Source organism: Physeter macrocephalus, chromosome 8 (genome assembly GCF_002837175.3).
Source record: "Physeter macrocephalus isolate SW-GA chromosome 8, ASM283717v5, whole genome shotgun sequence".
NCBI classification, from domain to species: Eukaryota; Metazoa; Chordata; class Mammalia; order Artiodactyla; family Physeteridae; genus Physeter; species Physeter macrocephalus.
In genome coordinates this window covers 134,688,217-134,714,429 of record NC_041221.1, presented here as the reverse complement: position 1 = coordinate 134,714,429, position 26,213 = coordinate 134,688,217, and the positions used below count along the sequence as shown (strand labels likewise).

The following is a 26,213-nucleotide window of genomic DNA, read 5'->3' as shown; positions in this document are numbered from 1 at the left end:
TTTATTGGAGTATAATTGCTTTACAATGGTGTGTTAGTTTCTGCTTTATAACAAAGTGAATCAGTTATACATATGGGGTAAACTTTAAATACCTTCCTCATGACCAGTTTAGTGGAACAAGTTACCACCTGTTAATGATGAAACTTAACATGACCCCCACTTTCTTTTGTTGAGCTGCAATGCCCTTAAATCTACTACTACTCAGACTTGGGTGAACTGTCAGCTTAGAAGTGAGAGAGGTTTACTTTTGAAAATTGTTACGACTCAATATTTAGTCCAGTTAAAGCAATGAGACTTGGACCTGCTACGTTTCTTTCAGCAAGCACTTTCTGGGTACCTACCAGAAGTAACATCTTAAACATTCAGCATTTCTCAAACTGTTTAAATCTATGTCCCCTTTTTGATAAAGATAAGAATCTCATGTCTTCCTTAAACAAATTTTGAAATTTCAAAATTTTTCTAATGAGACAAATGAACTTACAGAACAGAAACAGACTCATAGACTTAGAGAATGAACTTATGGTTAGCAGGTGGGAAGGGTTGGAGGGAGGGATAGTTAGGGAGTTTGGGATTGACATGTGCACACTGCTATATTTAAAACAGATAACCAACAAGGACCTACTGTGTAGCACAGGGAACTCTGCTCAATATTATTTAACAGCCTAAATAGGAAAAGAATTTGAAAAAGAATAGATACATGTACATGTATAACTGAATCACTTTGCTGTACACCTGAAACTAACACATTGTTAATCAACTACACTCCAATATAAAATAAAAAGTTTAATAAAAAAACTAGTTGAATTAAAAAAGTAGTTTTTTTGTTCATCTTCCACATATGAAATTGTCAAATATGCTTTTTTTATGTGTTTTTTTAACACCTTTATTGGAGTATAATTGCTTTACAATGGTGTGTTAGTTTCTGCTTTATAACAAAGTGAATCAGCTATACGTACACATATATCCCCATATACCCTCCCTCTTGCGTCTCCCTCCCACCCTCTCTATCCCACCCCTCTAGGTGGTCACAAAGCACCGAGCTGATCTCCCTGTGCTATGTGGCTGCTTCCCACTAGCTATCTATTTTACATTTGGTAGTGTATATATGTCCATGCCACTCTCTCACTTTGTCCCAGCTTACCCTTCCCACTCCCCGTATCCTCAAGTCCATTCTCTGGTAGGTCTGTAAATATGCTTTTTTGAACCACACATTCCCTTTGGAAATTCTGATACACCCCCAAAAGGGGCCCATCCTCTCTCTTCCCCATCCCGTGCATTGAGAAACTCTGGTTTAATCCAACCCCCTTTTTAAAAATCAAAAATAATACCAAAAATCCATTATGAACAAAATTACCAAAATTTTAAATTAAAAGAGTAATAATGCCATGCTGAGGCATGTTGGAACCTGAAGCAAAAGCAAAAATCAGTATTACTGATCCTGTCTTTTTTTACACATTTGGATATGGCACCAATTCTCAAACTTTAGGTTTGAGTTTAGTAAACTTACTAAAATTCAGATTCCCAGGCCTTATCACCAGAGGTTCTGATTTGGTAGTTTGTGCTAGGGCTCAGAAATCTGCATTTTAATAAGTAATCTAATTGATTATTATGTGATTGGAAGAGAAGGTTGGACTACCTAAACTCAGAGGCCCCTCCTAATTTTGGGACTCTTTGATTATAAGTAGAGAGAAGGGGCCCAGAGAAGTTATCAGGGTGGCTCACAAAACGTCTCTGTTACGTGGTCATTTTTAAAATATTAGTAGGAGCTTACAAAGAACAAGCCCTGTTCTAGGCACTGGCAACAGAGTAGTGATAAGATAGACATGGAAGTCTAGCTGGGGAGATAATAATAAATGAAGTAAAAAAAATATCAAGTGGTGATAAGTGCTATGCAGAGAATTGGAACAACAGTGTGTTAGAGTAGCTGGGGGGGCTCTTTTACATTGGTTGGTTGGGGATGGCCTTTGTGAGATGACACTGAATGACCGGAAGGGCCCAGCCATGTGAAGATCAGGTGGAAGAGCATTCAAAACAGAAAGAAGGCCAGTGCAGATGGAAGGAAGTGGGAGAGGAAGAGAGAGCTAGGAGGTAAGATTAGAGAGGTGGGCAGGGACCAGGTCTTTACAAGGCTTTGTAAACCAAGGCACATAAACTAGATCTTAACCTAAGTTCAACGGAAGCTGTTGGAGGGATTTAAGCAGAGAAATGAGATCATCTGATTTACAGTTTTTAAGAGATGATCCCATATAATGCTAGTCAGTATTAGAATTATGTTATATTCAGACAATGGATTGCTATACAGCAGTGAAAATAAGCTATTTACAACTATACTTATCAGTGTGAGTGAATTTCAGAAACATAATATTGAGCAAAAGAAGCCCAAACACCAAAAGCACATGTTGTATGATTGAAGAACAGGCAAAACAAATTGCTAATGTTAGAAATCAGGATATTGTATTATATTTGCTTCGTTGGGAAGATGGTGACTGGCAGGTGGCTTCTGGGGTGCTGGTAATGTTCTGGCTCTTTACCTGGGGATCTGGTTACACAGGTGTATATAATTTGAAATTAAACTATATATTTTTGATTTATGTATTTTTCTATATGTTATACTTTAATTAATTTATTACCAAACATGATATACAAATGGCTAAGAAACACATGAAAATATGCTCAATATCATTAGTTATTAGAGAAATGCAAGTGAAAACCACAGTGAGATACTACCTCACACCCACAAGGATGGCTATAAAAACAGAGCAAAAAACAGAAAACACGAGTTGGCAAGTATGTAGAGAAATTGGAACCACCCTCATGCATTGCTAGTAGGAATGTAAAACGGGGCAGCCACTGTGGAAAACAATTTGGTGGTTCATCAAAAAGTTAAACATAGAATTACATATGACCCAGCAATTCCACTCCTGCGTATACACCCAAGAGAAATGAACACAGGTATTCAAGCAAATACTTGTACATGATTCTTCACTTAGCACTGTTCACAATAACTAAAAGGTGGAAACAACCCAAATGTACATCAACTAACGTTTAGGTAAACAAAATATGGTATATCCATACAATGAAATATCATTCATAAGAAAGAATGAAATATTGATATATGTCCCAATGTGGATGAACCTTGAAAACAGCATGTTAGGTGAAAGAAGCTAGATACAAAAGAGTATATATTTTATGGTTCTATTTACATGAAATACTAGAATAGGTAAATGTGTACAGACAGAAAGCAGACTAGTGGTTTCCAGAGACTAGGGGAAAGGGAGAATGGAGAGTGATGGTTTAATGGGTATGCTCTTCCTATTAGGGTGATGAAAATGAATTGGAATTAGAAGTGATGGTTGTATAGCATGGTGAATGTACTAAATGCCATTTAACTGTACCCTTTAAGATAATTAATTTTATGTTGCATGAATTTTTTTCTTTCTCTTTTTCTTTTTAAAATAAAGTTGGTACCTTTTGACTACCTTCATCCAGTTCTCCCTCCCCACCCTCTGCCTCTGGTAACTGCAAATCTGATTTCTTTTCCTATGAGTTTGTTTTTGAAGTATAATTGACCTACAGTACTATGTTCCTGGTGTGCAACATAGTGATTTGCTATTTCTATACATTTCAGAATGATAACCAGGCATGAATTTTACCCCAATAAAAATGTTTTTCAACCTAAAAAAATTCTTAAAAAAGATGAATGCAACAACAAAAAGAAAGGTAATTATGTGAAGTGAAGGATGTGTTAATTTTAACACATCTTATTGTTAACACATCTAATCTTATTGTGGTAACATTTTACAATATATACATAAATCATCATGTTGTATACCTAAAGCTTAAACAATGTTGTATGTCAATTATATCTCCATAAAGCTGGAAAGCAAAAAAAGATGGCTGAATGGTATGGTAGAATGAATTTGGAAGGTGGAATCACTGAGACCTATAAGGACTCTCAACTAGTTCAGACAAGAGTTGATGGTGGCTTGAGCTAAGGAGGTGGTGATAGATGTGGAGAGAAGTGGACAGATTCCAGATATGTAGTGGAGTTGACGGGACTTATTGGATTGAACATAGAATGTGAAGGAAAGAGAAGAATTCAGAATGACTCCTAGATGTTCTGCCTTGAAAAACTGGGGGATGATGGTGTGCTATTACCACTTGATAGGGACCCTAAGTCCTAGGGTGCAGGGCCTTTCTCCAGAGCTGAACTATAACCAACCTTGATGTTCCTGAGTGAGTGACATAATCTGTAAAAGCCCCCCACCCCAACCCCAACCAGTTTCCACTGTAAAGTATTTTTAAGTGACTTTTTTATTTTTTTGCCACGCTGTGCGGCTTGTAGGATTTTCATTCCCTGACCACAGATCGAACCTGGGCCCTGGCAGTGAAAGTGCCGAGTCCTAACCTCTGGACCGCCAGAGAATTCCCCTTAGGTGACTTTTAATGGAAGACTCAGAGTTGTTGCTAACTGTCATTTAGCACTCCCTTGCACATTCTCAACTCTCTGGTTATGATGCTAGCCCTGTCCATGGCATAGCTCTGCTCAGGGCCCTCTTCCCAGTGCCTGGCTGGGCCATCAGGCTCAGCTTCAAATAATGTCCTCCTCCCCCTCCCAGGAGGCTGAGCAGCTTGTCTTCATCAAACCCCCACCTCTTCTTGAGCCTGATCTCTTCTGTCCGGATTGTGACAGCTGCAGACCCTCTACTCCTCCTGGACTTCTTTCACCCCGCTAAAGGGCTTTGTGCCACCCCCAAGACTTTCCTGCTAAAGATTTCATCCAGAATCCCCCCACCCTACCTTATGACTAGGTTCTCCCAGACAGCTACTCTGACCTTAGGTGAGCTTCACTTGGTCTCTCTCCCTCCATAGGGGACCACCTCCCCACAGAAGGCCGGCTCATGAACAGCTGTATCCAGGCCAGGAGGAAGTGCCAGGCTGATCCCACTTGCAATGCTACCTACCACTACTTGAATTCCTGTGCCTCTAGTATAAGCACCTCATCACCTGCAGAGGAGCCTTCGGTCCCTGAGGACTGCATGGAGGCAGCACAGCAACTCAGGAATAGCTCTCTGATGAGCTGCACATGCCATCGGCGCATGAAGAACCAAGCTACCTGCCTGGACATCTACTGGACCGTTCGCCCTGCCCGTAGCCTTGGTGAGGCCCCCATCCTAGAGTGGGCTAAGCTAAGGAAGATGGCTCTTGGGAGTTGTTTTTTAATCCTGCTGGATATGGGCCACATGGTAGATTCTGACAGGGATGATAATGAAGCTCTGCATTTGACGTCAGTAAGAAATGGAAGTAAGCTTGACAGTAAGCTTTTGGGCCCCACAGTACTGTCCTCCCTTCTCACTACTTCCCCCCTTTTTTTAATCTGGAAACATGTAGCTGCCTCTTGGAAGGTCTCTGAACCAGGCTAAGGCCCAACATGGGGAGCTCCTGGAACAGACGGATATGGAGGGAAATGGTCTTAACTCATAAACAGGCTGCAAATACAACATAATCCATAGGTTCAGAGAGATTGGGAGGCAGTGTCCTGGTCCAACCTTTAACAGAGAGGATATTCATTAACCAGACAAGAGATGGTAAAAGACGGAAGGCACTGGAAGAGCCAAAGAAAGGAGCTTCCTCTGACTCTGGAGATCCCTTTCTGTATCAGTCAGCTTTTACTAGACTATGCTGCGGTAACACAACAGGGTCTTGTAAAACAAGGGTTAAGTTCTTGCTCATGTTCTGTCTTGGCTGTGTCATGTGTCCTCTTCATTCTGGGATCCAGTACAGCCTCTACCTGGGGTGTTCCCTTCTCATGGTAGAGGGAAATGAGCAATGGCAGAACCATTTGATACCTTTAAAAGCTCCTGCTCAGATGTTACATAAAATACTTCTGCTCACATTCCACTGACAAAGCAAATCACGTGGTCAAACCTGACATCAGTGGTAAGGGGAAGTATACTCCTCCCACAGGGGACACTGAAAATCACATGGCAATAAATGAGGATATATAGTTTTACAGGGAGGACAAAAATAATTGTAAACAATAATGCAATCTATCATAGTCCACCAGTTGGTCAAAACATTCATTTCCCTCCCTTTCACAGGCAAAATATACCTACTCACTTTCTAAGGATCCCATCTAAGCAGGACATCAGGCTCCAAGTCTAAGATCTTGTGATAATTTCTATATCAGGTCTGGATGTGGTTTCTCTTAATCTAGAAACCTATGCACTAAAAAGTTATCTGCTGCGCTTCCCTGGTGGCGCAATGGTTAAGAATCCACCTGCCAATGCAGGAGACAGGGGTTCGAGCCCTGGTCCAGGAAGATCCTACGTGCCACAGAGCAACTAAGCCCATGCCCCACAACTACTGAGCCTGCACTCTAGAGCCCGCATGTCACAACTACTGAAGCCCGTGCGCCTAGAGCCCATGGTCTGCAACACAAGAGAAGCCACGACAATGAGAAGCCTGTACACCGCAATGAAGAGTAGCCCCCGCTCGCCGCAGATAGAGAAAGCCCGCGCACAGCAATGAAGACCCAACACAGCCAAACATACAGATAAATAAATAAATTTTTTTAAAAAGTCATCTGCTTCCCATCTATACTCAATATATAGTAGTGGAATGGGGACAGGAGAAGCAAAACAGACTCTCTCAGGTGGAAAGAGGAGTAATGGGAAGCACACAGCAGATGTTTATTCATAGCAGTTCTGAAGTCCTGCCACACAATTGTTGCAAGGGCCGTCTTCCCTGGGAGTAGGGATTACTCTTTAATAAGGCCCTGCTTTTTTTGTTCATTGGGGAGCAAAAGCCCAGGAGTTTCCCAGTCCCCTGGGAGGTCCTTCGTTTTCCATTGTTTTCTTGGGCTACATCTGGAAAGGGCATTGGAGACTATGACCTCCTTAGGGACTGAGTAGCATTCTCCACTTGCTTCCTACCTGAGGAATGTTGGAGCATCTTAAGTCTCAAATAGTTAGAGTCTCTTTTAATCCAGGCTGGTGGCTCTTAGCAGTATAACTCTCTCAAAACATAATTGCGTATTATGTCTGATTTCTGTCACCTCATGTGCCAGTAGCCTTTCCTATAATCCCTTTCAAGACATACATCTCTTTTGAGACCTAATTAGAGGTATCTTGCCCTTATCAAGTTTCTGTGGGAGAGCCACTATCTTAGTCTTTTTTCCCTGAGAACATTTGTCCAACAGGCAGGATTTATCGGATACTGTCTTAATCAGTGAGAAATCTCCACAAAGGGCATGATAGCCACAAACTTGAATTGGTCTTTGGCCCAAGGCTGAGTTGTAATTGACCTTATTACTCAATGCATTTTTCAATTTTACCTTTTACCATTTGAATATGAGAAGGAGTTGCATTTCTTAATTTTGCAGGTCCTAGAATTTCTGTATTCTTTCTGTTTCCTCTCTGTGTGTAAACTGGTCAGTTCTCTGAGCTTATATCTTTCTCGTAGTACCATGCCAAGTGTGGCTATCAGCAATCAAGACATATTAGTAATCTTCAGCTCCTCAGCTTCTTCCCCTTAAAGCACAAGCTCACTCAGTACATCATCCTCCTTCCAAGTTATTGCAGGCAACGATTTTACCAAATGCCTTGCCACTGCATAATGAGGCTGCCATCTTCCCAGCCCCCAGTAACAGCTTATTCACCACCCACTACCTAGTCCCAAAGCCAATACCATTTATTTTAGATATTTTTTTCTTACTTCAGCACTCCATTTCTAGATACCAATTACATTTTTTAACATCCTTATTGGAGTATAATTGCTTTACAATGTTATGTTAGTTTCTGCTGTATAACAAAGTGAATCAGCTATATGTATACATATATCCCCATATCCCCTCCCTCTTGCGTCTCCCTCCCACCCTCCCTGTCCCAACCCTTTAGGTGGTCACAAAGCACCAAGCTGATCTCCCTGTGCTATGCAGCTGCTTCCCACTAGCTATCTATTTTACATTTGGTAGTGTATATATGTCGATGCTACTCTCTCACTGCATCACAGATTACCCTTCCTCCTCCCCGTGTCCTCAAGTCCACTCTCTATGTCTGCGTCTTTATTGCTGTCCTGCCCCTAGGTGCATCAGAACCATTTTAGTTTTTTAGATTCCATTATATGACCAATTACATTTTTAATAAGAATTTGCTAAATTATGCAACCAACCCCAAATCTCTGACTTTCACCAGCAAAAATATATCTTTTGTTCATGTTACACATCTGCTGTGGGCTTCCATGAGTTGGCTTTGGAGGACAATTTTGTTTTTTATTTATTTATTTATGGCTGCGTTGGGTCTTCGTTGCGGTGCGCGGGCTTCTCATTGTGCTGGCTTCTCTTGTTGCGGAGCACGGGCTCTAGGCATGCAGGCTTCAGTGGTTGTGGCTCGTGGGCTCTAGAGCTCAGCCTCAGTAGTTGTGGCGCACGGGCTTAGTTGCTCCACGGCAGGTGGGACCTTCCCGGACTAGGGATTGAACCCGTGTCCCCTGCATTGGCAGGAGAATTCTTAACCACTGCACCACCAGGGAAGTCCCATGAGTTGGCTTTGTGTTTGCTCCACTTGTCTTCTTCATTTGAGGTTCCAGGATGGTAGATGGAAAAGAGCCAAGCAGGACCACATGATAGTTCTTGAAACTTAGAGGTGATTATGCCTCTTTAGCTCACAATCCACAGGCCAAAGCAAGCCACATGGCCAAGCCTTACAGTAGCGTGGGAAAGTACAGTCCTCTCATAGGGGGCCTAAAAGTCACAAGGCAACAGGTGAGGTTGTATAATCCTCCCACAGCAAGCAATTGGAAACAAACTCTCCTTGTTCCCTGATTTCCACTCCTCATCCTAATCACTTCTCTTTTAGAACTTCCACTGAGACTTCTCCCTGAATCCTCTTGTCTCCCCCTCTTTTCCCTTGGGAGCGCCCAGGTCTTCCCAAGCATCCAAACCATCCTTTCCTGTTTGCTTGATATCATCTATGTCCCTTCCTGCCTAAAGACATATTCACAAAGGTCTATTGGGTGACACCCCTACAAGCTCACCTCTGTCTTCAATATTTATTGAGCACCTACCATGTGTATGAGCTATGCAGTGATCTTGTTTTTTTAATTGAAGTATAGTTGGTTAACAATGTTGTGTATGCAGTGATTTTATATGACCTAGTGATTTTATAAGGTCTTAAGGAGCCCACAGCCCCATGGGGTGTTTGAAAGAGATGTGTTTCCTTTCAGATCATTTCTCTCCCTTCTCTGCCTTTCTCAGTCAGGTTCAGTTCCAGAACTAGTCTCATTTGCATCACCTCAGCATGCAATGCATCTCCATAGCCAAGTGGTCAGGCCTGGAACAGAGTCCACCACTGCCCCTTCTCCAATAGCAAGAGAAAACAAGACAGAGTCCCCTTGCCTGCTTATGTCCCCACAGGCGATATTTGTAGTAGTTAGGAGCAGAGACTCTGAAGTCAGGTAATCCACGTTTCAAATCCCGGCTCCATTTACTAGGTTATGTGAACTTGAGAAAGTGAATTAACCTCTCTTATCCTCAGTTTCCTTTTACCTACCCAAAGACTTCTGTGAAGACTAAGTGAAATTGTATGTATATATATATATATTTTTTCCACTTGCACCATAGTGCCCAGTACACAGTGTGCTCAACAAACAGTAGCTTTATTATTCTTATCATTAAACCCAGTTTATTTGTCAAGCCTAGCCTATACCTTTATGGCCCTGTTCTTTTTCTCTCCTCTGCCCAGCATGCAGCTATTTAGGTAGAGACTGTGCCTTTTCTTTTTCTCCAGCAGCCTCAACCCCTCCTGCTCCCACCCCCAGCCCCATCCTCAGGATTCTGGTGCTCCCCACCTTGTCTCTAGGTGACTATGAGCTGGATGTCTCTCCCTATGAAGACACAGTGACCAGAAAACCCTGGAAAATGAATCTCAGCAAACTGAACATGCTCAAACCAGGTGTGGAAGGCAAGCTGGGGCTGGGGTATGGGAGGGCCTGGACCCTGAGGGAAGGGTGGCTGGTGGGGAACACAAGCTGGGAGAATGAAGGGGGAGAGTTCTAGCCTGCCAGGTAACTAAAGAAGCACTCTCAGGGTGAGAGTCTGAGCTATGCCGCATGATCTAGTCTCACGAGTCAACACAGAGCCATAGTTATTAAGGAGATATTCCAAGAGAGCCCATTAGAGCTCCCTGGTTCCAAAAGGTGGATCTCTACAAAGGGTTTGGTGGGAGTGGCAGCAGTCCCAGAAAAAAATGTGCTGAAATGGAGTATTTACCCTAATTCGAGGCAGCCAGGAAAGTAGCTTTTTGTCCCTGAAGACTAGGAAATTGCTTGTTTTCAACCATTCTAATGGGATGGGCGAGGTGTTGGGCAGGGAAAATGGTGAGAGAGAGCGTGACTCCTCAGGGTTGACTCAGGGTGGGGAGCCATCTGTCTAGCAAGGACTATGATGCATGTTTTTCAGGAAAGTGAGGCTGTTGTATTAATCGGAAAGGAACACACACATGCACTCTCTTTTTGAGAAAGATGTGAGCTTTGTTGTACAGTCAGTCCTGTGTATTAGAATTTTGAGAGAAAAGCATAGAGATTTATGTATTACAAACTCTAGGTTACAGGGAATCTGGGAATAACCTACTCCAGTTATGCCATTGTTCTGACTGCTGGAATATTCTGTTAATAGAAATATCACCATAATTTCCCAAGACTCAGAGTATGGGGGGTTTTATGCATACATCAATCAATGAAAGATGGGCAGAATAGACAGATGCAGAAGCAAAATCCTAAATAGAATATGGTTGCATCTGCTGTGGACAATCCAGAAAGTACTTTTCTGTGCCAGGAGGATTGCAGGATCCTAGTTCCCCTACCAGGGATGCAACTCCTCAGAAGTGAAAGTGGGGAGCCCTAACCACTGGACTGCCAGGGAATTCCCCAGAAAGTGCTTTAGAATGTTGTAGGGCCTCTTGGTTACAATTTCCACCATGGGATCTCACTCATTGCATAGGATTGAGGAAAGGGTTTGGTTAGATGTATATGGATTTTTTTTTTTTAAACCTAGGCAAGCAGAGGAGCAGGATGGGAGAGGCTCACGAATACCTGATACTGCTTTGTGTTGTGGGTAGAGGGAAAGGCCTGATTCGGGGCAGTCCTCCTTGACAGGAGTGCCTTCCCACTACCGTCCTTGTGAAATCAGAGTGTTGCCGGGATTCCTGGGGAGGCTGGGCTGCACGTCTGCAGAGAGGACTGCTGACTTGGTGCCCCTCTCCCCCCAGACTCGGACCTCTGCCTCAAGTTCGCCATGCTGTGCACTCTTAATGACAAGTGTGACCGGCTGCGCAAGGCGTACGGGGAGGCGTGCTCCGGGTCCCGCTGCCAGCGCCACACTTGCCAAAGGCAGCTGCGCTCCTTCTTCGAGAAGGCGTCGGAGCCCCACGCTCAGGGCCTGCTGCTGTGCCCGTGCGCGCCCACCAACCAGGGTTGCGGGCAGCGCCGGCGCAACACCATCGCCCCCAGCTGCTCACTGCCATCGGAGGCCCCCAACTGCCTGGAGCTGTGGCACATATGCGTGTCCGACCCGCTGTGCAGGTGCCGGGAGCTGGGTGCGGGCGGACAGGGTGGACACCACTCCTTCGGCGCCTCCTTCCTGGGCAGGGCTGGGTCTGAACCACCTTCCCGCCCCCCCCACCCCCCACCCCCGCAAGGCACCGTGAACCGGCTTTACCATGTAGCTACCCTGGATACTTTCTGAAACTCTTTTATTAAAAAAATCAAATATAATAAAATAAAATTATATAGAGAGTGTAAAAACTTTAGGAAATATAAAACTGTGTTAAAATATCACTCAGAACCTGTCACCTGGAGGTAATCTACCATAATTTGGGGAGCATTTCCTTCCAGTCTTTTTTCTCTCCAGGTAAACAAAATCAGACACCAACCTTGTTTTGCAACCTGGTTCTACCACTTACTTCTCTGTAGCCTTGGGCAAGTTACTTTACCTCTCTGAGTCCCACTTCCTCTTCTGTAAGATATTACATGGACCTCTCAAAAATCATAATACTAACACTTACTGAGTACTTACTTACTATGGGCTAAGTACTATTTTAAGTACTTAACATCTATTAATTTATCTAAACTTCACAAGAACCCTATAAGATAGTTGCTATTATTACTATTTTTTTTTATCATCCTCAGTTTACAAATGAAGAAACCACAGCAGAGAAAGGTTAAATAACTTGCTCATATTCACCTAGGTAGTAAGTCAGGTTTGTTAATGAAGTTTGGATTTCCTTCATAGGAAGTCTAGCCTAGAGCCTGTGCTCCTAAAGGCTCTGTTATGCTGCCTGTTATTATGCTGGGAACTATGGGTTGGCCAAAAAGTTCGTTCGGGTTTTTAATGGAAAAACCCAAACGAACTATTTGGCCAACCCAATATTACTATTACTGTTACATAACAAGTGCTGGGCTAGATGACTAAGATACTGTCCCTTCCTTCAAGGAGTTTGCAACTGAGTGGGGATGACAGATAAGTAAACCACCAATCTAACACAAGGCAAAATGTAAGGAAAAGTGCACAATATACACACAAAAATATACTCATAATTCCATCCCCTGAAGATAACCAGCTTTACCTATTGTAGGATGAGTGTTAAAAATAATAATATCTAACATTTACTGAACACTCACTGTATATCAGGCACTGTGTTAAATGCTATACATGTATTCTCTTACTTCATCCTCACAAAAATCCACAAGGTAGTGTTATTTTCATCTCTACTGTCAAGGAAATTGAGGCTAAAGAAACTGCCTGAGATCTCATAATTAGGGATTGTGGAGCCCAAATTCAAAGTGATATGCTGTGGAGGCTGGGGTGATGGTGTGTTTAATTGTGACAGGAGCAGGCTTCACTGAGGAGGAAGCCATGGGCCAGGCTCTGAAAAAGGCAGAGGCGGATTTGGCATGAAGATGGGCATCTCAACTAAAGGGGCAACAAGGTGACACTGTGGCAAGGTGAAGGCTGCAGGCCAGACCATCAACTGGGACTCTTAAAATTTCCCTTCCTCCAGATCGCGCCTGGCGGATTTTCAGACCCACTGCCATCCCATGGACATCCTAGGGACCTGTGCAACAGAGCAGTCCAAATGTCTGCGAGCATACATGGGGCTGATTGGTGAGGCTGAGGGGCATGTTTAGGAAGCCTACAGGTTGGCCAGCCTGGGGGGGTGAAAGTGCTCTGGAGACTGAACCCCCATGGAGTGGTCCTGAGACAGGTGGGAGAGGATGGGAGCTGAAGGTAGGGTTGGCTTAGGCACTGACAATCCTCTTTTCACCCCATAGGGACTGCCATGACTCCCAACTTTGTCAGCAATGTCAATGCCAGTGTTGCTTTAAGCTGCACCTGCCGAGGCAGTGGCAATCTGCAGGAGGAGTGTGAGCGGCTGGAAGAGTCCTTCTCCCGAAACTCCTGCCTCAGTGAGTGCTCTCCACCTGCTCCCAGCCCCCGTGGCTGGCTCATCTTGACCCAGGGAGAGGGAAAGGGTCAGCTCTGTGGTCCACTGGTTCCATCCATCTCCTGCAGATGGAGCAGCCCCCTCGTCAGCATAGGCTTATATCTCCCCAACCTGGGCCTTTCTGCCTTCTCCCATTCTATGAGTGACCCACCCCCATCCCCGGCCAAGCTGCCTCTTCACTTGCCTGGGCCCTAGGAACACTCTTCAGCTCAAGGAATAGCAAGCAGAATGAGATAATATCCCATTCCCAGCTGCCATCCACCCACCCTTGTATATCCCAGGGTCCCTGAGACATTCCCTTTCCTTCTTTGGGAGCCTGAGAGATCTCCAACATCTGCCTGCTTTCAGTCTTCCTTCTCTCCTCTCCTCTCCTCAGTGGAGGCCATTGCAGCTAAGATGCATTTTCACAGCCAACTCTTCTCCCAGGACTGGACAGCCTCTACCTTTTCCATGATGGAACGCCAGGTAGGGCCTCCTCTGTTATACCCCTCCTACCTTTACTGGACCAGCTAGGGGAAACCCAGACAAGGCAGGCAAGAGATTGGATGGGGGGATGAACTCCTTGTGGTCATGAATACTTTAGACCTCTAGCGGACACCTCAGGGGAGGAGGACAGGCCTTGACTGAGGCTAAGGTGGTGAAAAAGGTGGAGCTGACTCCATTTTATTTTTTCCACAGAACAAAAACCCTGCTCTGAGGCCACAGCCCTGGGTGCCCTCTCTTTTATCCTGTACACTTACCTTGATTCTGCTCCTGAGCCTCTGGTAGCTGGACTTCCCTGGGAGCCCTCTTCTCCTCTACCACACCCAGCTGACCTGCAGCCTGCAAGGGGTGAGGAAAGGACAGCATCAGGAAGGAGGTTCGGTACACAACATGGCAACCCTGACGTCACCCCACACCTCCAGTCAACTCCAGATTAGGCCACAGTAGAAGCTGACTAGCCTAGTTCTCATTCCCTTCACTTCTTTTTTTGTTTTGTTTTGTTGTTGTTGTTGTTTTTGGCCATGCCGCTTGGCTTTTGGGATCTTAGTTCCCCGACCAGGGATTGAACTGGGCCCTTGGCAGTGAAAGCTCGGAGTCCTAACCACTGGACCGCCAGGGTCATTCCCTTCATTTCTGACTCAGGCTGCCCCTGCTTAGGACTTTAGCCATATCTTCTGGTGGTGTCCGGCTCTACCAGGCTCTCTCCTTACCCCTTTCTTCTGCCCACCGGCATCACCCAGGCTCTAACAAATCAGTCACGCTCTCTTGCATTCTCCAGGTAGGCAGGGCTGGGTGTTCTGAAGCAACCTAGAAAGACATTCCTCATGGTGAGGAAAGCTGGAGCAAGACTCTTGGCCCCTTGTCTCCTCCTCTGAATGGGAGATGGGAACCTACTGCCTGCCCAGGGATCCTACAGGACATTTGAGCATCAGGAGCTGGAGCATATGGGCCTTGCTTTCTTCCTGCTACTGTCCCAAAGTCCCCTTAGCCTCTTGGATCATGATTAAACATTTTAACTTAAAACTTTGCTCTTTTCCCATTGTCTCATATTGTGAATTTATACAGAACTAGGGGTGTTACAGACACAAGAGCACAGGCCAGGTGATCTAGGAGACACAGCAACTCTGCCACCAGATGATATGTGACCCCCAGGCAAGACTCTCAGCCTCTCTGTGTACTTGACATGGAGTTGGAAGAAAAATAACTTATGTGAGGCTGTGGACCGGGTACCTGTTCCAGCTCCAGCCATTTTGGGCATGCTGCCTGGGATCTGCCACAGCAGCTGAGGGGGGAGGGTCCATAGTCAACCACAGCACTTGAGCACCTGCTTGTGTTATCGGTCTGCTCCATACCATAATGGGGGCCGGAGGAAAGGAGAGACTGGTCCTTGAACTCATGTGCAATCCAGTTGGGATAAGGAAACAACTACCCATGCAAAGTAGTTGGGAAAATATATTTATAGGGCTGTGGAAATTTGTCTGTTAATTCATTCACTCACTCTTTCCAACAGCATCTGATGAGTGCTGGCTCTCCAAGACACTGTGCTGGGTGTGGGAGATTCCAAGGTAATCCTATTTGCAGATCCTATTTTCAATCCTTTTACACATCAGAGCAGGGGAACTGACAAGACAGTCAATAAGAACAGTGCAGTGTGATGAGTACTGTACAATAATTGTAATAATAAACCTCATTTACTGAGCCCCTACTGTGTACCAAGTACTACTGTGCCCCTACTGTGTGCAAATACATTCATAATTCATTTAATTCTTCACTAACTATGTGACCTTGGGCTTAACCTCTTTGGGGCTCACTATCTACATCTGAGGTAGGTGTAGCACCTACCTCACAAGGAATGAGATAATCCATGTGAAAGCATTGTGCCTGATAAATAGAACTCAAAAAAGTTAGCAGTTACAGCATAAGGTTTTTGTAGAGAATTTGGACAATACAGATAGTTATAAAGAAGAAAATTAAAATCTTTAAAATCCCATTCTCAAACTTCCAAACTACTCCCTGTACGTCTGTGCACATGAGAAACTATGGGTATGTATAATTTTATATAAGTGAGGTCAGAGACTGCTTATCAAAGTGTAAGTCACAGACACTTTTCAACATCCATGAGTAGAGCTCAGAATACATCGTCCTTTTTATCAGCTGCATAACATGGACTTGTATGAATGCATATTCCTATATACATAGGTTATTTAACCAGTTCTGTATTGATGGGTATTTGGTTATCTTCCTATTTTTCTCTGAGCCAAGTTTTAAGGCAGTGAGGAGGTGGCTGGGGGTAGGAAGTGCCGAAGAGCTGCCCGAGTGGTGGGTGGAGTAGGGAAAGCACCCCCTAAACATTCTTGTATCCACATACCCCACCCTGCCCCAGGAAGTGCCCAGCCAACCTGCTGTCCTGCAAACTTCAGTGCGGCACTGGGTGGACCTTCCCCTTCCTCCCCTCCCAGGAAGATCTCTGAACCGTCAAGGCCTCTCCATTTGCTTTGGCTCCATTATCCTGGGGCTGGGGGAGTGAATGGTACAGTCATTCCTTGCTAAGTGCTTGAATTAGACTAATAGGTCATCTGTGCTTTTTTCTGAAGAAGGTCCAAATTCCTGGTAAACAACCAGACCACTCTTCCAGCCTAGGGCCCAGAGCCAAGACTCGGGGTGGGGGCACACAGTGGCTGGACTGAAGCTTTTAATGGTATCCTGGCTGGACGGGATTGTTAATGCCATTAGACTAGTTTCTGGGTAATGAGGTGGGAAGGGCTGCTGGCAGCAGTGATAAGCAGAGAGCGCTGAATTACAGGTCTCTGCATGGCCGGGGTGGAGCAGACTGTCTTAAAAAACTATCTTCCAATTCACCCATTCAATCATGTATTCATTCAATAAACCTTAGCAATGCTCTGTTCCAGGCTGTATTTTTCAAGGTCTGTCCCTGCACATTCATGAGCTACCATTTTGGTGAAGGGGCAGCCCAGGACTTTGGCAGCTAGACCTCAGCTTTAGGCACTTGGGACTTTTCAGTTATCCTGGTTGATTTTAACACTCAGCTGTTTGACCTTGGCAAATATTCTTTATCCCTCTGAGCCACCATTTCCTCATCTCCAGTAGGGATCCCAGTAGGAGTACTTAAAGGGTTGCAGTTTTTGTTTTGCTTTTGTTTTTAATAAATACAACATCAGCAATTTAATTCAGTCAAAAAACAAATTAGCAATATCAACTGATGTTTATATCAATTTAAATGGTTTTGGTTGGCAATTTTTTTGGCTTCTTATTTCTATAAAAGCTTACAAGCATGAGGAATGTATGCTCATTTTGATCTCCATGTATATTTATGTTAGATAACAGTAAAAATATTTAAAACAATCAGGGTTGTTTGAAGACTGGAAATGATTACAACACTTAACATAGTGCCTGATACAGGATGAACACTCAATAAATGGCAGCTATTACTATTATTACTTCTGGGAGGGGATCTGTGGGTACTCTGTATTCTGCTCCCTGCCCTGGAACAGTGGTGAGTGATGGTGCTGGCTCTGTCTCCAACTGTGGGCTGAATTCTGGGTGGGGCTGCTTCTGGGAGACTTGCTATGAAAGCTCTGAACTCCAGGATGGAAACCAGAGCTCTGGGTCTGTAGCTCAGGCTATGAGGGACCTTGGACCAGGCATGGAATCAGAGACAGTCAGTGTCTTAGTCAAGGGTCTTTTGGCTGCAAGTAACAGAAACATTGCAATTACTTAGTAAAAAGGGAATGTCATGCAACTGAATCCCAGGAAGTTCAGCTGGGCCTTGCCGGGGATAGGACTGGAAAGTCAGGAACCAGTCTTGAGCCCCGTCTGTTGAAGGCCTAGACATCTTGGGCCATCTACTTCATTCTCTCTGTAGACCTACTTCCTTTGCATGACATTCCAGGGCCAGCATTTTCAACTAAATGACCTCCCATCCCAATTCCAAATTCATGGAAAATCTGATTGTCTGTGCACAGGTTCTAGATTGGCTTTCCTGGGTTAAGGGTCCATCCCAGGCTTATCAGCTGGGTAAAAGAAACATAGATCCACATGCTACTAAGGTAATTACAGGGCCCCAGGCCTGTTAGTGGAGGGCAGTTCTCAGAGAAGGCAGTGTGTCTCAGCAGGACTCCAAGAGCATAGACTCTTGGCAGGGAATTAAGGTAAATCTTAATCACCCAAGGCACAGCTTTGCTTCTTTTGTGGCTTCCTTCCTGGTCTAGGAGCGTCTTTTCTGAGCTTCCTTCTTGGATGCCCTCAGGGATAGGAATGTAGGAACATAGGCCCTGTTGTGGCTCCTTTGGGTCTGAGAACCATCCTGAGAGCTAGATGGAGGTTCTTTATGGCTGCAGAAGGAAGCTTTGCTGCTGTGGGGCTTGCTAGAATTCTGGTCCCAACAGTTGAAGAGTAAGGCAAAGTGAAGGGGATCAGAATATGCCACTCCAAAATATGCCATTTTGGCATAAGGATTATTTTTACCCGAAGGCAATTAAGAACCAACAGGAAGAGTTCTGTGCCCTTGCCTTACGTGCCTGAAAGGGCATAAATGAAGATGAGGAGTCAACACCAAGATAAGTTTGCATAGACAGACCTTACTAAAATAGCCCTTATCTTCCATTAGTTTCCCCCATATATTTCCTAGTCACTTCTGCACAATTTATTGTTCCTTGGGGCCCAAACCCTCTATCCTTTGTTAAAAGGGTATATAAGGCCCCTAGTCTAACCCCAAGTCCTATATGAGTTTCACTTCTTTTCTGTAAACTCCCATGCAGGTAAATATTAATAAAAATTGTACCTTATCTCCTGTCAATATGTTTTTTTAAATTAGTTAATTTATTTATTTATGGCTGTGTTGGGTCTTTGTTTCTGTGCGAGAGCTTTCTCTAGTTGTGGCAAGCGGGGGCCACTCTTCATCGCGGTGCGCGGGCCTCTCACTATCGCGGCCTCTCGTTGCGGAGCACAGGCTCCAGACGCGCAGGCTCAGTAATTGTGGCTCACGGGCCCATTTGTTCCGTGGCATGTGGGATCTTCCCACTAGGAGCGTCTTTTCTGAGCTTCCTTCTTGGATGCCCTCAGGGATAGGAATGTAGGAACATAGGCCCTGTTGTGGCTCCTTTGGGTCTGAGAACCATCCTGAGAGCTAGATGGAGGTTCTTTATGGCTGCAGAAGGAAGCTTTGCTGCTGTGGGGCTTGCTAGAATTCTGGTCCCAACAGTTGAAGAGTAAGGCAAAGTGAAGGGGATCAGAATATGCCACTCCAAAATATGCCATTTTGGCATAAGGATTATTTTTACCCGAAGGCAATTAAGAACCAACAGGAAGAGTTCTGTGCCCTTGCCTTACGTGCCTGAAAGGGCATAAATGAAGATGAGGAGTCAACACCAAGATAAGTTTGCATAGACAGACCTTACTAAAATAGCCCTTATCTTCCATTAGTTTCCCCCATATATTTCCTAGTCACTTCTGCACAATTTATTGTTCCTTGGGGCCCAAACCCTCTATCCTTTGTTAAAAGGGTATATAAGGCCCCTAGTCTAACCCCAAGTCCTATATGAGTTTCACTTCTTTTCTGTAAACTCCCATGCAGGTAAATATTAATAAAAATTGTACCTTATCTCCTGTCAATATGTTTTTTTAAATTAGTTAATTTATTTATTTATGGCTGTGTTGGGTCTTTGTTTCTGTGCGAGAGCTTTCTCTAGTTGTGGCAAGCGGGGGCCACTCTTCATCGCGGTGCGCGGGCCTCTCACTATCGCGGCCTCTCGTTGCGGAGCACAGGCTCCAGACGCGCAGGCTCAGTAATTGTGGCTCACGGGCCCATTTGTTCCGTGGCATGTGGGATCTTCCCAGACCAGGGCTCGAACCCGTGTCCCCTGCATTGGCAGGCAGATTCTCAACCACTGCGCCACCAGGGAAGCCCTAATATGTTTTTTGTTAGCTTAATTCACAGGCCTCCAGTTACTGACCCTAAGAGCGTAGAAGAAAAGGTTTGTTCTCCCCAACAAAAGCACTGCCACTTCCTTGGCTGATAACCCTCCATCTTTGCCTCTATAGCCCATCTTACCAACAGTCATAGGCTCTCGCTCTCATTTCCTCTCATGGAATCTTGGGTTCTCAGAAATTCCAGTCTCTTTTCAGCATCTTTGCTTCTCTCAGGAGGATGCCTATTCACATGGGAGACTTGGTCCAATAAAATTCCACCCTCAGGTGCTGAGCTGGTCAAGGGCTTATCTGACATACTGTGGGAGTTGTGGGGGTGGAGGAGACAATAATAATAACTAACATTTATTAAGAGTTTAATGTGTGCCAAGCACCAGGCTAATGGCTTAAAGAGCATTGTCTCATTTGCTTTCAGAAGTATCCTCTTTTATTTTCCTTGTTTTACAAGGGGATATAGCAAAGCTAAGCAGCTTGGCCAAGGTTACAGGGCTAACAAGTGGCTGATCTAGGAATCAAACCTCAATCTCCCTGACTCCCAGGCTCAATCTTTGATCCACATCACGTCTGTCCAGTGTTGGGGTGAGACGCCACTACCTAAATTTCAACAGAAGCCGTGATGAGGAGTGTGGGGTCAGAGAGTTCTTTTAAGCTACAAGCATGACTTCCTAGAAGAGAAGGTATTTGGACTGCACCTGGCATGAGTAGGGTTTATCAGGCAGAAATTGGGGGAAGGGCACCCCAAAAATCAGAGTGGGCAAATAAATGCAGACTAGAAAGGGCAGGGAGTGCTGGGAGGATGACAAGTAGTCTGCTGTGACTGAAGTTCTTTGAGGGGAGGTGTTGTCAGGTCTTCCTGTCACTCAACTCCCTACCCCACTGTCCAGGGGGAGGGTTCTCCTCTGGGGACACACCCAACTGCAGAGCTACTGTTGTGAAAGCCAGGCCCTGTGGATCAGGCAGGAGTCCTGGGAAACTGGTGTGCAGAATTCTGGCTTGGCATGCTTGGCGTCCCTGGCCATGGGGAGCTCCGTGGCCTCTGGACCCCTCGGTGACATCCCAGAGTGCAGAGATCAGCGTGTGGGTGAGAGGATGAAGTGAGTCTGTGTCTGGCCTGGAACAGTGACAAGCAGGAAGGGATAGCCTATCCCCCACAGAGGGATACCAGCAAATAGCTGCTCCCTCCCTCCCCGCCCCCATGCTGATTTACTAGTTGCTGTGGTCAACTGAAGTGTCAGAGCGTTCGTTCCAAGAGTCCGGTCTTCCCAGACTTTGGTTGGCTTTGGGGTTCCCATGGAGGCTTCCTCCTGCTGCACCTACTGTGGACTGGGTATGGCAGGCAGTAGGTTGGCGTAGAAATGAAGACAAGTTTTGTGGTGGAGATAGACAAACAAATAATAGAGACATCAATTTTTGAGTACTTGATATGTGTTGAACATTGCACTGAGAGCTTTGCATGTGTATCCTTTTTAAAGCTGAGTTGCCTCATGGGCTTTTCTCCACGTGGTATCATCTGGCATCCATAACATTTGAAAAAAATTTTTAAATAACTATTGCGCAGTCTTTTGAAAAAAGTACACAGCAAAACTTGAAATCCTCTTTCCCTATCTGTCTCTCTGTATTGTATACACAAAACAGCCATCTCCACAGAATCTCTTCTCTCAACATGATCCTCAGAGGAGAGATTTACACCATGAATATATATAGTTAAAATTTTTTCTTTGTCTCACATGCGTAAGTAATCCAATTTAAATTTCCTCACGGCCCTCTGAGGGCATACACTGTTATCCCCATTTTACAGATGGAGAAACAGATGTCCAGAAATGAATTTTTGCCCAAGGTCATACAGCTAATCACTGGCAAGTGTTTTTGAAGCAGGATTTGTGCTTGTTGTGAAAGTGCATGTGATCTAGGGTCTGTGAGACTCCTGAGGAAGAGGCAGTTAATTCATTGTGGGGGGCTTCATGGAGGAGGCAGTGTTTGAGTAGAAACCTCAAGGGACAAAGAGAAGCTCAACAGATAGAAATGGGCGTAGAAGTGTTTCTTAGGAAGAGAGGAAAGCCTGAGATGAGCGGATCATATTGTGGGATATCAGAAGAGAGGCAGTCTCATTTCTCCACGTCTCATGGCTCCCTCTCAGTGGTGGTGGGCCTGGCATTTAAGAGACTTGCCTCATTCCCCAACTTTGCCCCAGGCAGAGTCTGCCTGTGCCCTTTAAGAGCCTCCATCACAAAGCCTCCTTGTGTCTTCTGAAAGAGACCATCTAATTCAGGCTGGTTGCTTACCCTCCACTCCCCTCCCACACATAGGAGAAGAGAGGGAGATGTGGTGAAGGAGCCCAGAAATGAACCCTCTCTTAGGCCAAATCAAATACACTTAATTCTTCAGGAATTACATGTCAAGAGTGTCTTAGGGAACGCAGCTCTCTAGCTGTTCAATGGAAGCATGTTGTAGTGAAAAGAGCACAATGGAAAGTGGATTCAGCCTTTGCATCTCAGCAAAACTACTTATCAGCTGGATGAATTCAAGCAAATTGCTTAATCTTGCCAAGCTTCAGTCTCTTGATCTAAAAAATCATGGGCCCTATTGCCAAAAAGCCGTGTCTGGTAGGTTTGTCAGAGAGGGAGAAGAAATGGCTGTCTGGGGATATACTGATCTAATATTTACTTCAGTGTTGGGTGTCAGGGACTTGTTAAATCCAGTTTTCTCCTGCAGGAAGTGGACAGTATGAGGTCTCAGGAGCTTGAGGTGGGAAGGCGACTCCCAGCAAGTAGAATGAAAGAGAGGAGGTGCTAGATGAAGCAGGGACAGAGACGTTTCTCTTGTTGCCATGCTGGAACAATTCTGTGAACCTCTCCCAGCCTCAGTTTCCTCACTTTCAAATGCCAGTTCAACTTAATGAATATTGACCAGACACTTGCATTGCTATTTCATCTGTTTAATTTTTTAAAATTTTATTTATTTATTTTTGGCTGCATTGGGTCTTCTTTGCTGCACGTGGGCTTTCTCTAGTTGTGGCGAACGGGGGCTACACTTTGTTGCAGTGCGCGGGCTTCTCATTGCAGTGGCCTGTCTTGTTGCGGAGCATGGGCTCTAGAGCGCAGGCTCAGCAGTTGTGGCTCATGGGCTTAGCTGCTCCGCGGCATGTGGGATCTTCCTGGACCAGGGCCTGAACCCATGTCCCCTGCATTGGCAGGTGGATTCTTAACCACTGTGCCACCAGGGAAGTCCCATCTGTTTAATTTTTAAATGTATTTTTTTCATATTCTCCTTCAGCCCAGAAGAGATTTCAGGTGGCTTATAAAAATACACAATACAACAAAATGAAAATAAAGGCACAGAAACCAAGGTGAAGAGAGAACAGTGAATGACAGCCAGATCATTTCAGTAATCTGTAATGCATGTGAACAGGTCCTGCCCAGATGAATACCATTGCCACAAAACCCCTGGTATATCATGCTTGCAGGTAGTAGGGCTTGGAAAATGTATCTTAGAGCTAAAGGTAACACTTCTGTTTTACAGGTGAAACTGAAGTTAAGTCCTGCTCCGGTTCCAGCATATAATGTGCATGTGCCTGAATGAGGGAGAGGGAGGAGAAACCCTTTGTAAATTATACAGAGTACAAAGTTTGGGTCCCCTGTGTTTGGCAAGAGACCACAGGCAGCTAGCTGCCTTTGCTTCCTCGGCTGCCGGGACCACTTGATTGAAATGGCCAACCAGGAGAGGGGAGGCAGAAGAGGATAGACGGAAATTAGCATTTCAATAAGTTATCCTGCCACTAAAATTGACTGAGTGCTTGTTATGTGTCAGCTAGTCTGCTCAGCACTTCGCATTTACTATATTTCATATTTAGTGTAGTCTAAATTACATGTTGGAGGGTAGGTAGCCTAGGAGTTAAGGGCACAAGCTTGGGTAGGAAGGGTGGGAGTCCTGCCTCCCTCACTCACTTGCTACAATCCTTGGTTATCACCTATGTTCCGTCACCTGCGAACCCCAATTTATCTGCTTCCTGGGTCGTGGTATCGAATCAGTAAGCTAAAGAATGTTAAGTGCGTGGCCCAATGTTAGCACACAGTAAACAACAACAGCACACGTTTTTGAGTGATAAGGGCGGCAGGGGCGTCCTATCCTGAAACACTATCCCCCCCACCTCCCACCCCCGTAGCAGGTCTCTCCGTTTAGTTCGAGTGGTAGCCGGCGCGTGTTCTGCCCCAGCGCGGGCTCCGCGGTGGGGAAGCCGCAGGCGGCGTGCGGAGGAGGCGCGCCGCCTAATGCAGTTGTCAGTTAATTAGAGCAGAAGGTTATGTCATTAACGGCGGGATCGAAGCAAAGGGAATTAAGAGGCTCTGGCAGCTCTGCTGCCACGCTCTCTGCGCGGGCCGCAGGCCGAATTCAACAAAAATTCGATACGCATTAGCGCAGTATCAGCGGCTGCCCGGGACGCTGGGCCGCCGACCGCGGGAGCTGATTCGCCTAGGTTAGGCGGCCCCGCGAGGGACGCGGTGCCTTGCTGGGAAGGGCCTACGCCGCCCGGAGCCCCTGCGGGTGGTTTGGGGGATGCCGGGCGTGGGATGCGGGATGTCCTCTCAGGCGAGTTTCGTGGCCTGACCCTGGGGAGGCTGGGGGCACGGTGGCTGGCTCCTCGCCAGGCCCCCTCCCACTGACTTTAGTCACAAGGAAGCCAAGTTGACCTTCCCAGACTAGGCCAGGCCACGATGTAACCCACCCTTCCAGTACTGACTTCTTCATAGCCTTTATCACAGCGTCATTTCATGGTGGTCTGTACAACTTTCTTATCATGTCTTTTCCCCAACCAGACTGTAAACTGCAGGAGGGCAGGGACTGTGTGAGTCTGCCTTGTTTATCTGCACTCACAGAGCCTGGCACATGGTAGGTGCTTAGTAAATATCAATATTTGCAGACAGAATGAATCTCCTCAGCAACCCAGTAAGTTGGTAGAGTGAGGAAATTGAGGCTCAAAGAAATGAAGTGACAGGCCCAAGATCACACGAGTTTCCACCAAAGAAACCCCAAGCTCTTTCCTTAAGCAAATTACCTCATCTGTCTGAAACTTGTTTTCCTGTCTGGGGAAAATTAGTTAGAGCTGCCTCCAAACTATGTGCCAGGGACTGTGCACTTCTTTTAGATTTGCTCCTTTAATTCTCCCAACAACACTGTAAGACAGAAATTGTTTTATAAAGGTGGAATTTGATACTAGCAAGAACCGGGCCCATCATTTGCCTGTTTGCCCTCAGATCCATTGCTCCCCTTATGATACTCCGTGTCACAAATGGGTTCCCCTGTCCCCTCTACCCCAAACCCACCTCCCAGCAGGCACAACATTTCCCAGGCTTCCTTGTCGCTGAATTTTGTTTGGGTTTGGCCAATGGGAGCCACTGGCTCGAGATTAGGGGCTGAGGACGGGAGGAAACAGGGGACCCTCAGCCTTGGCAGCTTCTGGGCTCCATCTCCCTTACTTTGGGCTCCAGACCAGGGATGGTAGTGGTTTCCTGCTCTTGCTAATCTCTGGGTCACCTCACTTTCCCCTGTTTGGCTTCTCGGTTCTTCCATTACCTGAGTGGCCACAGTATTAAATTCTCTGTATTAAATTCCCTCTGTTTGGATGGGGTAGGAGGGGAATATAGGAGATGTAACAGGTAATAATAAAGTTCTTTTTCTTTTTTAAATAAATAAATAAATAAATTCCCTCTGTTTGAAATACTAAGAGTGAATTCCTTTTCCTGATTACTCTAAGAGCCATGATTGGAATCCAGATCTGTCTGACTACAGAAGTACACTTAAATTTTTTTTTTTACAGAAGATGATAGTGGGGCAAAGCAGTAAAAGTGATAACCATTTAACCACCCTGCCCAGAGAGCTCTTCCCAGGTCCCTTTTGTGAGAGAAATTAGTTTTAGAGATGATGATCCACTCATAAAGCCTATTCATAATTTATTATGTTTAAGAAATTCTGCTTTCCATAGCTAAAATATTGTTTATACCTGTAAATGAAGATATTAATAACATCTACTTACCAGAGTTGTTTTGATGATTAAATGAACTAATGTATGCCAAACCCTTGGTATGTGGTAGATGTTCAATGATAGCTTCAAAACCTGGTTAATTTTTAGTACCTTCACTTTTCTCAGCTTGGTGATCCTGGAGTGTGGAGGACAGCTGCTCTGTCTTTCATTCCGTCGAATTCTTCTTATCACATTGTAGATTCACCTTGCCCATTGGACCAGTGAGTGAGAAGTAGTAATCAGATGGCTGGCCTGGCAGCTAC

General features: G+C 45.2%; 1 protein-coding gene across 1 annotated transcript in view; it reads left to right on the top strand.

The window, feature by feature from the left end:
* The window catches only part of GFRA3 (GDNF family receptor alpha 3), an 18,526-nt gene extending 3,518 nt beyond the window's left edge, over window positions 1-15,008 (top strand). The window contains exons 2-8 of the mRNA XM_007112981.1: window positions 4,873-5,160; window positions 9,861-9,953; window positions 11,268-11,580; window positions 13,059-13,162; window positions 13,330-13,464; window positions 13,879-13,967; window positions 14,181-15,008. Coding sequence (XP_007113043.1) covers window positions 4,873-5,160; window positions 9,861-9,953; window positions 11,268-11,580; window positions 13,059-13,162; window positions 13,330-13,464; window positions 13,879-13,967; window positions 14,181-14,270 — 1,112 coding nt within the window. The 3' untranslated portion in view covers window positions 14,271-15,008. The remainder of the gene's footprint in view (window positions 1-4,872; window positions 5,161-9,860; window positions 9,954-11,267; window positions 11,581-13,058; window positions 13,163-13,329; window positions 13,465-13,878; window positions 13,968-14,180) is intronic.
* The last annotated feature ends 11,205 nt before the right edge of the window (window positions 15,009-26,213 follow it).